The sequence below is a fragment of the Caloenas nicobarica genome, chromosome 28 (genome assembly GCF_036013445.1).
Source record: "Caloenas nicobarica isolate bCalNic1 chromosome 28, bCalNic1.hap1, whole genome shotgun sequence".
Taxonomy (NCBI): domain Eukaryota; kingdom Metazoa; phylum Chordata; class Aves; order Columbiformes; family Columbidae; genus Caloenas; species Caloenas nicobarica.
Window position 1 is genome coordinate 4,001,212 of NC_088272.1, and position 12,466 is coordinate 4,013,677.

The 12,466-nt window shown below is 52.3% G+C and overlaps 1 protein-coding gene across 1 annotated transcript; it reads left to right on the top strand.

Annotated features, from left to right (window-relative positions):
* The first annotated feature begins 10,750 nt into the window (after positions 1 to 10,750).
* LOC135999483 (olfactory receptor 14J1-like) lies at positions 10,751 to 11,683 on the top strand. The gene has a single exon (XM_065653050.1). The coding sequence runs from the start codon at positions 10,751 to 10,753 to the stop codon at positions 11,681 to 11,683; it is 933 nt and encodes a 310-aa protein (XP_065509122.1).
* Positions 11,684 to 12,466: the final 783 nt, after the last annotated feature.

The window sequence follows — 12,466 nt, forward strand, 5'->3', positions numbered from 1 at the left end:
TGCGGAGTCAGGAGAGCAGCTTTTACCCATTTGCCCTGTGCTTTCACCTGTGCTGCCTTAAAAACAACTTCATAAACAATCCTCTTTTGAAAAGAAAACCCAACACTGGACTCGTACTGGAGCAGGGAGCCCTGTTTGAAAGGGCAGATCTGCAAACTCTTCTCTGCCCCAGCCCAGAGGTGCAGATGTGATGGAGAGAGCAGGACACGACTCCTCTCCCAGACAAGCAAAGGACTCTGGCAGGAGAGTGCAGACCCCAAATAAAGGCTCAGCACTCCTGGCATCCTACAGTAGAGCTGGGCCTTTCTGGGTCAGCTGGTGAGCCCAGCAGGACAGGCAGAGCAGAGTCAGGGCTCCTGGAGATGGGATGTGCTACAGGGACAGTCCGATCATTGCCCAGCAGACAACCCCCAGCAGCCACCTGCAGAGCAGGAGCAGAAGAGCTCCTGACCAGCCCCTGCTCTGCTGCCTGGAGCTGTCCCTGCCTGCAGCTGTGTCCCTGTGCCCAGGTCTCCTCCTGTCAGTGTCACAGACCCCATCCCAGCCGCTGTGTGCTCAGCTCTGCCCTGCAGACCCTTCCCAGCAGCCGGCACTGCCCAGGGGCAGCTCTGTGTGGGCCGGCTCTGATGGGAACATCAGACCAACAATAATGAGCATGGAAAAGTGATCCTGGTCCTGTCTGGAAGCCAGGGTGTGTTGATTTCTGATACTCGCAGGTTTATTCACCTCTAAGAGAAATGGATCTGGAATTTCAGTGCCTCCTCCTGAACTGAGACATTAATTTCTCTGTCCCATTGGCCACATAGACAACGCAGAGTATGAGATTGTTAGAATAAGATACTTCCCTTTCACAAAGCCCCTGTCTTACTGTGCTTCTTTAAAAGCCTCCTGAGAATGTCCTTTAGTGAACTAGAGCTGTGAACAGCCCTGACCCATGCAGCCCCCATTCTATTGCACGACCCTGCCCTACCAGATGTTGCTCCTTCCCCCCACAGCTTCTCCCCACAGCCCCGTGGGGATCTCCCCGGGCAGGCTGAGCGCTGACCTGGCAGGCGGCAGAGTCCCTGCCCCGACACAGCCCTGGGGTGCAGGGACCCTGCTCTGCAGGACAGCCCTGGGCACCCTTGGCTGCAAACCCATCTGCTTTGATTTTCAAAATAGCTGAAGAAGAGTCCCCTCCATAGCGATCCCACAACTGTGGCTGATCCAGCTTCAGGAGATGCCTCCCAGAGCTACAGCTGCATTGCCCTGCACCCAGAGACTTACCATGGCAAGGGCTGCAAAGATTTCTCCTCCAGTGAGCTCTCAGTCATCCTCCCCATCCTGACCACCTTTCATCTCTCTCTGCCTTGCTCGTCTCCCTGAGATCCCCAGGCAGAGCCCTCAGCCCTGCTGCGCTTTGCAGAGGAGCTGCTCCTGGGCAGAGCTGTCTCTCTGCAGCGCTGCCGCTTGCCATGAGCTCCCTCTGTCCCAGGAGCCCAGCCCAGCTCAGCAGCACAGGAGCAGCCCAAGGCGCTTTAATGACCCCTCTGGTGGGTTTGCTGCTGAGGCCATGAACCTCAGACTCTGGAGGAAGCTGAAGAAACCTCTCAAGTTGTCAAAGTCATATTCAAACCCCAAAGTTTCTTGTAATGTTAATGGGTCCCACTGAGGGAACCTACTGAAAAACCATCCCCAGGGTCTAGTCAGAGAAAAAACTGGAGGCAGAGATGACAGGTCAGGAAAAGCAAAGTAAAGGTGGCTCTAATGCTGAGCAAACCTGGATGTGTTTCATTAACCAAAGGGCCAAGCCCTGACCCCCAGCCCTGGGAAGGCAGATCCTGTCCCTCCCACGTTGCCCAGGGCCCTTCCTGGGACAGTGTGATGTGGGGCTGTGCAAGGCCAAGGGCAGGACTATGGTCCCACACCTCCCAGGTTCCTGGCTGGGGACAAGGAGGCCATGAGGCCCCTGTGCTGTAAGGACAAGGTGTCTCCTCACAGGCATCAGAGCTGGAGACAACAGCCACAGCCAAGGGGAGAAGAAGCTCCAGCTGTTAGTGTTTACATGCAGACAGTTTATCCTGATGAGGGTGTCTATCCCAAGATAACATCATGAGGAGTTACAGGACACTACGAATATCACCTGCAGGAGAAACTTTGCGGTCTTGGGGGGCTAGTGCTCGTAATGCCAGAGGTCTGGACTTAGAGGGGAAGTTTCCCTTCATGTGGGAGAACATCAGGAATGTGTGGAGCTCTGCCTGTGGACAGAGAATATCAGCTGAAATTTGAGGAGTCAGCGTGAGAGGGCAGAGCAACATGGACAGTATTGTGGTGGGTGGACATCAGCTACTGACTCACTGATGAGGAAGAGGAATTAGATGAGGCCTCCTTCAGACAAATGAAAGAAGCCTCATGTTTTCAGGCAGTGTCCTCATGGCAAACCTAAGATATCCCAATATCTGCAAGGTACCAGCCATGCAGGAGGGTTTTGGAGCTCATGGACAACATCTTCCTGACACGGGTGGCTGAGGAGTCAGTGAGGTGAGGTGCCCTGTGGGACTTCACACTTACAAACCAGAAAGGGTTGGTCAGGGATGGAACAGTCAGGGCTGGGAAAGTGGAGTTGAGGCTCCTGGGAGATGATAACAAGGCAAAGAGCAGGATTTCAGGAGAGCAGGCTTTGGCCTGCTGAGGGACCTGCTTGGGTCCTATGGGATATGACCTTGGTGTTTGCAGTGGTTTTTCTCTCACATTTCCTCCCTGCTCTCTCCCACCTGCTTTTGTGCAGCGTTTTTTACCCTTTCTCAAATACAATATCACAGAGGTGCTGCTAGCATCACTGAGTGGCTCAGACTGGGCAAGGAGTGGGTCCATCTTGGAGCCAGCTGAAATTGGCTCTGCCTGATGCCGGTCAAACTCCCGTTGTCTCCTCAGAGAGGTGACAACTGTAGCACTCCCACACTCATCCCCAGTTACAAGACTTTGCCATGTAAACCCAATACAGGGTGATAAAGTGTTGGATGTTACAAACTACTTGATCATGGAGAAGAAATGGAAAAGATCTTCTGTCAGCAACCTGAGGAAGTCACCAGTAAATGAGCAGGTTCCTATAAGGAACTGTAATTGCCCTGGCATTCACTGGCCAGGCAAAGCAGTGGGTATCAACAGTCCAGAAGATCTTGGGCCGACTGCTTAACATGGCTGCCTGGTGGGACAACAAGGGTGATGCTCACCTGGATCAGGAACTGGGAAACAAAGAAGAGCTGGTGAGGGATGTGCACATCAGTGTCCACCTTGACTGTGGTGACCAGGCAACAGTGGCATTCCAGGCACCAGAGGGGAGGGAGGAAGGCCAGCAGCAGAGCGCAGGCTGGTGGGCTCCAGAGGAGAAGACTTTGACATACTGAGGGACAGCAGCCAATACAGGCGGTGACATGGAAGTCTGTCTGATGGGTGAAGGAGCTCAGGAAATCTGAGAAACCTTGCAGGACAGCCTTGTGCTCCAGAGGAGTGTGATTCCTCTTGAGCTGTCCTGGCCTGTCTCCTCACTCAAGTGGTGCATCAGGCACCCACTTTCCTACACATATTGTTTTGTGTTCATCAGAAAATGCTCCAGATCAATAAGATACCACCTCTTTGGGAAACGGGGAGGAGGGAGAGGGGCAAAGACAATAGAAGAAATACTGATTTATTCTTCTTTATTATGGAAATGCTCTCTATTTGGCTATTCCTGAAATCTCCCTAATCATCAAGACCAGACTTGAAGCCTTTAGGAAAACGATGCACAGAGCCTTGGCTTGTAAGGGCATTTTGGATGTTAATGAGCCCTCTGCTGCCGTGATCCTGAACTGCAGCTGCTGAAAGAAGGAACAAACCTCTGATGAAGTGAAAGGCAGAAGTGGAACTCAAGTTTCTGAGGGTGCTTGGGACCCCATGAAGGGCCAGCACTGGCGCAGCTGTGAAGGAAACAACCAGTCGAGGTCCCTGTCCCTGGAGGCTCGTGAAGGAAAGACTTGGAGACACTGGTTACGGGTGGTGAGGGCAATGTGGAGGTGGCTCTGATGCCCTGTCAGCCCTTGATGCATGTTTATCACCAGAATGGCTGATCCCTGAACCCTGGGACCTGGTAGATTTTTCTCAAATGTTTTTCAAGGCTTTTCGTGTGGTCAGTGTGAGTGTTTTGTGTTTTGGGGGTGGGTTTTATGTCAAGTGCTGTTGCTTTAGCTGCAAGGCTCTGGTTTTCTGTGGAGTTGGAAATGCCTGTGAGTTCTTCACAACTCATCAATCTTCTTTTATACCCCTGGCAATGGTCACCAATCACCTCAATGTCCCAGTCTCAAACTTGCTTGAATCCTCTATTTGGATCCATATCCCATCACTCCAGGATGTTCATGCATCCACCAGGTTCATGGATATTTCCTGAGGTCCATCCAGGACTGGGCGGTGTAAGAGAGGAGCAGAGCAGGGTCAGCTCATGGGCCATGCCTGAGCACAGCCACCCCAGCAGCAGCCATTCCCATCTCCTAGGCACAGCCATGCCCACAGCATGCAAATGTCACTGCCATATATGATTAGCCCAAGAGAGGCCTTTCTTCCTTCCTTCCATATTCCCAGGAAAGTCTTGCTCCTATTCCTCCTCCACCTGCAGACAACAACTGCTTTCCATTCCTGGGCTCAGCCATGGCTGTAAGGGTTCACTAAACCATCAGCCATCTCATTGCTTCTCCCTGACATGCCCCGACCCTCTCCCACACCTACACATGGCCAATCTCTGCTGCTCAGGGCCTCCTGCTCTTCAGAAGAGGCCTTGAGCTCTTTGGTTCTTCCTGGTGCTTACTATAAACTTCCTCGCTCTCCCCAGAGTTCATGGTGAGCTTTCTTGTCCATAACAGCCGCTTTATGACCATGGCTTACTAAATGGGTGTCTTTTTATGATCATTTGTGCAGAAAGAGTAGTCACAGGAAAACACTGAATATGTCAAAACTGATAGTGAGTGCAGTGCCGTAAAACCTGATGAGTTACCCCCATTGCTGTGTCTCTCCTGGAAGGAGTCTGTCCCGAGAAGGGCATCCAGGTTCTGCCACTCTCTGCAGAGGCACATGAGCAGTGTCGGTGCACCTGGGGAGGAACAGGGTGATTTTTGCCAGACCACCCTTCATAGGAACCACTTAGATATGTACTTACGGATGGGGTATCGTACCTTATGCTGCAAATACCTATTGGATTGGCACTGCCAGTGGGGCTACCACAGATGCAGAGTATCATTTTACAGATATTTAAATATAAGCATGCTAAACTTTTTTTTTTCTTTAAAAACTGACATTGCTAGACAAATTACACAAACACTTGAGGGATTATTGGTGCGTTTTAACATGATTATCCACAGAAGGCCCACCAGCTTTTCATCTCAGGAAATGGGATGCCAGAGCTGAAGGGAAGGATGGCTTGGGCTCTGTCCTGTGATCTGGGAAACTGAAACATGCTCCCATCTCCCCAACACCCTGCCCTCCTCAGTGAGGGGTGTGAGACATTCTGCCAGCGAGATCTGAACTCACAGTCATGACAGGTATTTTGTGTCTAACTGCAGCCAATGGTGTCCTGTCAGCTCAGGATTTGGGCTTCCATTGCTGGAGGTCTTTAAAAGAGGTGGAGATGTGGGGCTTTGGGATATGGTTTAGTGGTGGACTTGACAGTGTTTGATTTATGGTTGGAATCCGTGTTCTTAAGGGTCTTTTCCAGCCTAAATGATTTTATGATTCTTTGATTGTATGATTATCTGATTCTCTGATTCTATGATTTGGGTGGAAACCATTTCCATTCCATCGCCTCCAGCTTCCCTCAGAGGCTGCTGTTGTGTGGCACAACTGTCCTGGCTCCCCAGGCAGGTTGGGCACTGGCTCGGTGCCTGCATTGGAAGTTTTCCCCTTCCTGGGGTAAAAGACTGTTGAGGAGAGACAGTTGTAGAGATTTGGGTCACAGAGGTTTGAAGCAATCCTTCCAAAATCTGAGCAGGCTGAGCTTTGGTACAAAGGCACAAAGGAAGCCAGAATGCTTATGTGGTGTGCACTGACACAACACTGTTACCTGCATTTCCAGTCTCTCAAGTCCCAACTGTGCAGCAGAGTCTGGAGTTCTGAGCTCCCTTCATCTGCCCTGTGTGGCACATGTAAAATGAAACTACCCCAGTCAAAAAGTTGGTTTTGATTCTCTTCACAGCCTGAAGCACCACATGGGTCATGAGACAAGCCAGGATACCCAACGAGGACTCACATGCTCTGCACTTACAGTTTAGATGTTCACTGTAATCTCAGCAGACAAGAAATGCTGATTCCTGGGTGCAAGAAGCTGGTCAAGTGCCTTGTCACCATTTCTGTAATAATGGATTTGATGTCTGGTTGATGTGCAGAGTCTATACATGGATGCTGACACCTGCTGAGCAACCTGCTCTGAAAGGGTTAGCAAGGTGGGCTGTTCTTTCTGGAAGGGCATTGAGACAGCAAAAAAGAAGATCTTGGGTCAGGACAAATGGAAAGGGATTCAAAACTTGTGGTCAGGGCTATTTGAGGGGACTTGTAAAGCAGCCCTGCACCTCATGTAAATTATTTCTGTGGTCAGGGCTTTTTGGGGGTACTTGTAAAGCAGCCCTGCACCTCATGTAAATTATTTCTGTGGTCAGAGAGAACCTGAGAGCTTTGTCTAAATGGAAAACATGAAGGGGATGGAATGACAGCATCATTCAGGCTCAAAGGGACATCAGGAGGTGTCTTGACCAACCTCATGATCAAAGCAGGGTCAGACCAGATTACTCAGGACTTTATCCAAACACATATATGGGCACTTTCTGGGGTAGAGTGGATGCGCACCCCTGGGAAACAGCTTCCAGGGCTTGACTGTCCTCAGGATTGGAAAGTTTCTCCCTTTCTGTAGCACCTTTCCAAGCCCAACCATCCAGATTGTTTTTACACATCTACTTGCATAGCAATGCAGACCATAATATCCTACCTTGGACACAAGAGTAGTGTGGGGGATGATGCTGAATGCCCTGCTGACTTCCAGGCAACAGACCACCACTGCTCTCCCCACGTCCTGCAACCCTGTCCTTTCCTCACAGAAAGCAAAGAGGATGGACAGGCACAACCTGCCCTGGGTAAACCCCGTCACCTTCTCTTTCACACACTCAGAAATGGGGTCCCAGTGAACATGTTCTGGGGCACAGCCCTTAGTTCCCCTGCTCACCCATTGGCCATTTTTGAAAAGTGCACACACTGTGTGAGAGCTGCCAGTGGTCAGGGAGTCCCCCCAGTCTCCATGAGCTTTCCAAGAAGGTGGAGAGTGGCCTCACTGTGACATGGTCCTGCTGTCTCAGCTCCTGGGATGCTGCCCCTCCTGTCCCATAGACTGGAAAGGATTGTGTTGGTTCCAGGGACCCCTGACTTGATCCCCATCCACTGCTGGTTGTTCTGCCTCCAGTCACAGAGGCCTGGGAGAGCTTGCTGGTGAAGATGGAGGACCAGAGACACAGAGAATATCACTTCTTTCCCTTATTAAATTCATCAGTAACTACAAGTTGTTTGTTTCTCCTTTAACTGTTCCTACACTAGTAACAGCTCATTATAAGGCTCTTGAATTGACTTACAGATCTAGACTGATTTTTGATCTGGACCATTGCTGTGCTTGGAGGCTGCTGTCCTTGCAGACCAGATGAACTAACTTCTGCCACCCTGCCTTGGCAGTTTATTCCATCCGTGTCACAGCTCTGTCTGCAACACTGACAGCTCCAGCTCACCCAGTCAGGTCCCTGGCTGAGGCCATTGACTCACATCTGGGCTGAACCACCCCAGCTGTGGCACCAGGAAACCTCTGAGTCGCCCCGTGGAAACCTGGTACCAAGTGTCCAAGATCCCATGTGTGCAAAGGCTTTGCTTCAGAGCACAGACGTGACGTGGCCAAAAGATTGCTGGATATCTCTCTAGACCTATGAGTATAAAACCAAAATATAATGCCTAAATTCATTCAGGTGAACATATTCTTCCTCCAGTTTTTAGAAATTAGACCCTTTCCTGTAACGTTCCTTTTGTCCTGCCTAATGATGAGAGAAGAAAAGATGATCCTCATACCAATTTACTTTTTAATACAAAGAACACAATGCTGGCAAGAAGTGTCACTGCTGAAGAGAGAGAATCAACATCACTGATTACTTGAGGTTGTTTCAAAGGATGTGCCCCTGGAGCCCCAGGGACACCTGGAGGGAGCCCAGAGGGGACAGAGGAAGGGACATCATGGGCTGCTCCTGTGCTGCTGAGCTGGGCTGGGCTCCTGGGACAGAGGGAGCTCATGGCAAGCGGCAGCGCTGCAGAGAGACAGCTCTGCCCAGGAGCAGCTCCTCTGCAAAGCGCAGCAGGGCTGAGGGCTCTGCCTGGGGTTCTCAGGGAGATGAGCAAAGCAGAGAGAGATTAAAGGTGGTCAGGTTGAGGAGGATGACTGAGAGCTCACTGGAGGAGAAATCTTTGCAGCCCTTGCCATGGTAAGTCTCTGGGTGCAGGGCAATGCAGCTGTAGCTCCTGGAGGCATCTCCTCAAGTTAGCACAGGCACAGCTTGAGGGATCTGTGAGGAGGGGGCTCTTGTCAGGCAATGTTGAACAGCTGTGAAGCCGGGGGAGCACCCAGGGGTGCCCAGGGCTGTCCTGCAGAGCAGGGTCCCTGCACCCCAGGGCTGTGCCGGGGCAGGGACTCTGCCGCCTGCCAGGGTCAGCGCTCAGCCTGCCCGGGGAGATCCCCACGGGGCTGTGGGGGGAAGCTGTGCGGGGAAGGAGGGACCCCTATGAGGGCAGGAAAGGTGCTTGTGCTGTGGAGAGGCTGCTGTGTGAGTCAGGGCTCCTCACAGCTCCAGATCACCCCCAGGATTTTTCCAAGGGAATGCCTCAAGCAGAAGATCAATGCAAGGATTACCAGACAGATAGGGAGCTTTCCTGAGCCTGCCTTTTCAGTTTCCTATCGCAAGGGTTTGGGGGTGCAGGAAAGGAAAAAATGAAAATGAGCTCTCATGCTTAAACAAGTCACTGAGACTCCTGAACTGCAACTCCGATTAATCATTACATCTGCCAGAAGCATCATAACATCCCTTCAGCTGCTGCTCTGCCTCTGCACAGCACCTGCATCACATTGGCTATACCCGTCAGTCTTACTCTGACCTGTCCTTTTCCCCAGTCTGCAAACAGGAAGATGCCCCCAGGCAGTGCCCTGTGAACAGGCAGGATCTGTAGGGCCAGGGTGAGGGCACAGAGGGTGGGATGGGGTCTGAGTGCTGACAGGGAAGAGACATGGGCAGGGAAACTGTTCCCACGGGGAAAATCTCCAGGCAGCAGGGAAATGATCAGAAATGAGAGGTAACTAAACTCAGAATTGTTATCAGAGAGAGAACACAGAAAACTCCGTATGACTCCTGCAGTGCAGATCCCTCCTGTGAGCAGCCCCCTCGCCTCCTCTCCCACCCAGCAAAGCCTCTGCCCTCAGGGCCGGGGGCTCCAAGGCATGAAGCAGCTCCTGTGCAGCCAGAGCTCCAGTTCCCTCTGCAGAGCACAGGGGCTGAGAGCAGCTGCCCGGCAATGCTGGTGTGTGGGAGGTGGCTGCACAGCTGGGGAAGGGTGACGCTGTCTGAGTGCCCGGCTGCCTCTGCCCTGGCCTCTCTCACACCCACCCTCACCGCAGTTTCCTTCCTGCTCCACTGCTCTGGGTCACTGCTGGTGTGATCTGGTTCTTGCTGTCAGGCTCTCTGGGGATGGGAGTTTCAGCTGCAGAGTCACAGCCTGATCTTGTGGGTCCTTTCCTGCAGCTGTGTCCATGGGAACACGTGTCCCAGCTTTGCTCTGAGCTGTGGGGCTGTGGGCAATGCAGTGTGTGGGGCTGGGGAAAGAGCTGAGTCTCCCTGAATCAAATGCCATCATTAGGACACTTCGCTGTATGCTCGAGGTTTTCTTCCAATCCTGTCCTACAGCATCTTTGTGGTATCTGAAGATAGAGAAACATAGAGATGCTATGACAGATAAAATGCTGTTGAGTTTATGAAATGAGCTGTGTGTATCCTGGGCTAGAAGTAGAGAGCTTCAACCTTAGGAAAGGGTGAGACGTGTCATAGTCTGAGGTGGGTCCCTCTGCTCTCAGCAATGCCTGGTGGCTTTTCAGGGTGACATGGCAGTGTGATCAGCCTCCATCTCAGAAAGGTGCCAGCCCAGGGCAGCTGGAGCAAGACAGAGGGACAGAGCAGCTGCCCTCACTCTGCACTGACCCACAGGCATCCTCTGGTCTCGCAGGACTCGCTCTGTTCTCCCTGAGTGCAGCAGAAATGCTGAGGGTTTCTGACACCCAACAACACTCCCCAGGCTGTGAGAGGAGAAGGAGCTGTAGAAACACTAAACCTCTCAAACTCGTTTTCTCAGGTCTGGGGGTACAGATGCTGACAGTCCCTTCTGCAGCAGGAGCGGTTCCATCTGACAAAGCTGAACCCCAGGACTGGCCCCTGCCCCACCCATCACACAGGCTCAGGCTGACTCCTCAAGAGCCCCTGGGCAGAGACCCTGCTCTTCATTGCACACTCATCAAGCACTGACCAGGGCTCCAGCCAGGACGTTCTCCTGGAAAATGAAAAGAGTCTCTTTGTGTGATGGGGTGGAGGGTCTGTGGGAAATGGCTTTGGTTTTGCTCAGAGAAGTCTCCCTTAACTTGTCCCTGTCTTTTCCTCCTTGCACAGGTCCTCATGCCCACAGGCAGCAAATGTCCAACAGCAGCTCCATCACCCAGTTCCTCCTCCTGGCGTTCACAGACACACGGGAGCTGCAGCTCTTGCACTTCTGGCTCTTCCTGGGCATCTACCTGGCTGCCCTCCTGGGCAACGGCCTCATCATCACCACCATAGCCTGTGACCAGCAACTGCACACCCCCATGTACTTCTTCCTGCTCAACCTCGCCCTCCTCGACCTGGGCTGTATCTCCACCACTGTACCCAAATCCATGGCCAATTCCTTCTGGGATACCAGGGCCATCTCATACTCGGGATGTGCTGCACAGCTATTTTCGTTTGCCTTCTTGATAGTAGCAGAGTATTCTCTTCTCACCATCATGTCCTACGACCGCTACGTTGCCATCTGCAAACCCCTGCACTACGGGACCCTCCTGGGCAGCAGAGCTTGTGTCCACATGGCAGCAGCTGCCTGGGCCACTGGGTTTCTCAGTGCTCTGCTGCACACGGCCAATACATTTTCACTGCCACTGTGCAAGGGCAATGCCCTGGACCAGTTCTTCTGTGAAATCCCCCAGATCCTCAAGCTCTCCTGCTCACAGTCCTACTCCAGGGAAGGTGGGCTCCTTGTGGTTAGTGCCTGTTTAGGATTTGGGTGTTTCGTGTTCATCGTGCTGTCCTATGTGCAGATCTTGAGGGCCGTGCTGAGGATCCCCTCTGAGCAGGGACGGCACAAAGCCTTTGCCACGTGCCTCCCTCACCTGGCCGTGGTCTCCCTGTTTGTCATCACTGCCGTGTTTGCCTCTCTGAAACCCCCCTCCATCTCGTCCCCATCCCTGGACCTGGTGGTGTCTGTTCTGTACTCAGTGGTGCCTCCAGCAGTGAACCCCCTCATCTACAGCATGAGGAACCAGGAGCTCAAGGATGCCCTGTGGAAACTGATGACTGGATTTCTTCCGAAGCTATAAACTGTCTCTGTCTTCTTCTACATACGAGTTATAGTCTAACTCATTGCAGGTTCATCCTGTGTGCAGTATTTTTTGTTTATAGTTGTGTTTTTCTCTTATGATAATACTGTAATTCCATTTTTAGTTCACTGCCTGCTTTTCTTTTCTCACTGAGTGTCTGTGTCCATGAGGAATCATGCTCCCTGTGTTTAAGCAAAATAAAGGGCTCTCCGGCAAACTGTTTTCTGCTGACATCCGAACTCCAAGACCTTTTTCAAGCTGCAGGGACAGTTCCTGTGTGCATGGGTGGAAGGGGAAAGAGCTCTCGCTTGGCAGCCCTGCCAGGGAGCAGCAGCGCTTGGCCTTCCAGAGCTGTTCTCGTTCCACTCCCACACTCTCCTTCTCATCCCTTGTGTTGGTGCAAGGCCTGAGTGCTCTGGCAGCCTGGTCACCGTCCTGCTGTGTGTCAGTCCTGTGAGCGCAGGCAGGGACAGGCCATGGGCACTGCTGTGACAGACCTGGCCTCAGAGCCGCCTTCCATTAAGAACAGTGATCTCCTGAGAACAGTGCCTGAAGGTTTAGGTCTTCTTCAAAAGCTTTTCTGAAGAATGTGCCCAAGAAACTGGCAGATGAAACACCAGTGCACAGCTGCACAGCGTGTGTGTGCAGGGCTGGGCACACAGCAGTGTCCTCTCACAGCCAGGCCTCCTGCCAGAGACCTGCAGGACCAGCAGAGCAGGGGCTGGGCTGTGCCCCTGTGCACTGGATACCCCATGGAAGCTGCCCCAGGGCATTGTCATGGAC

Excerpts from the sequence above, each read along its gene's own strand:
- LOC135999483 (XM_065653050.1), top strand. The coding sequence starts at position 10,751 with ATGTCCAACAGCAGCTCCATCACCCAGTTCCTCCTCCTGGCGTTCACA.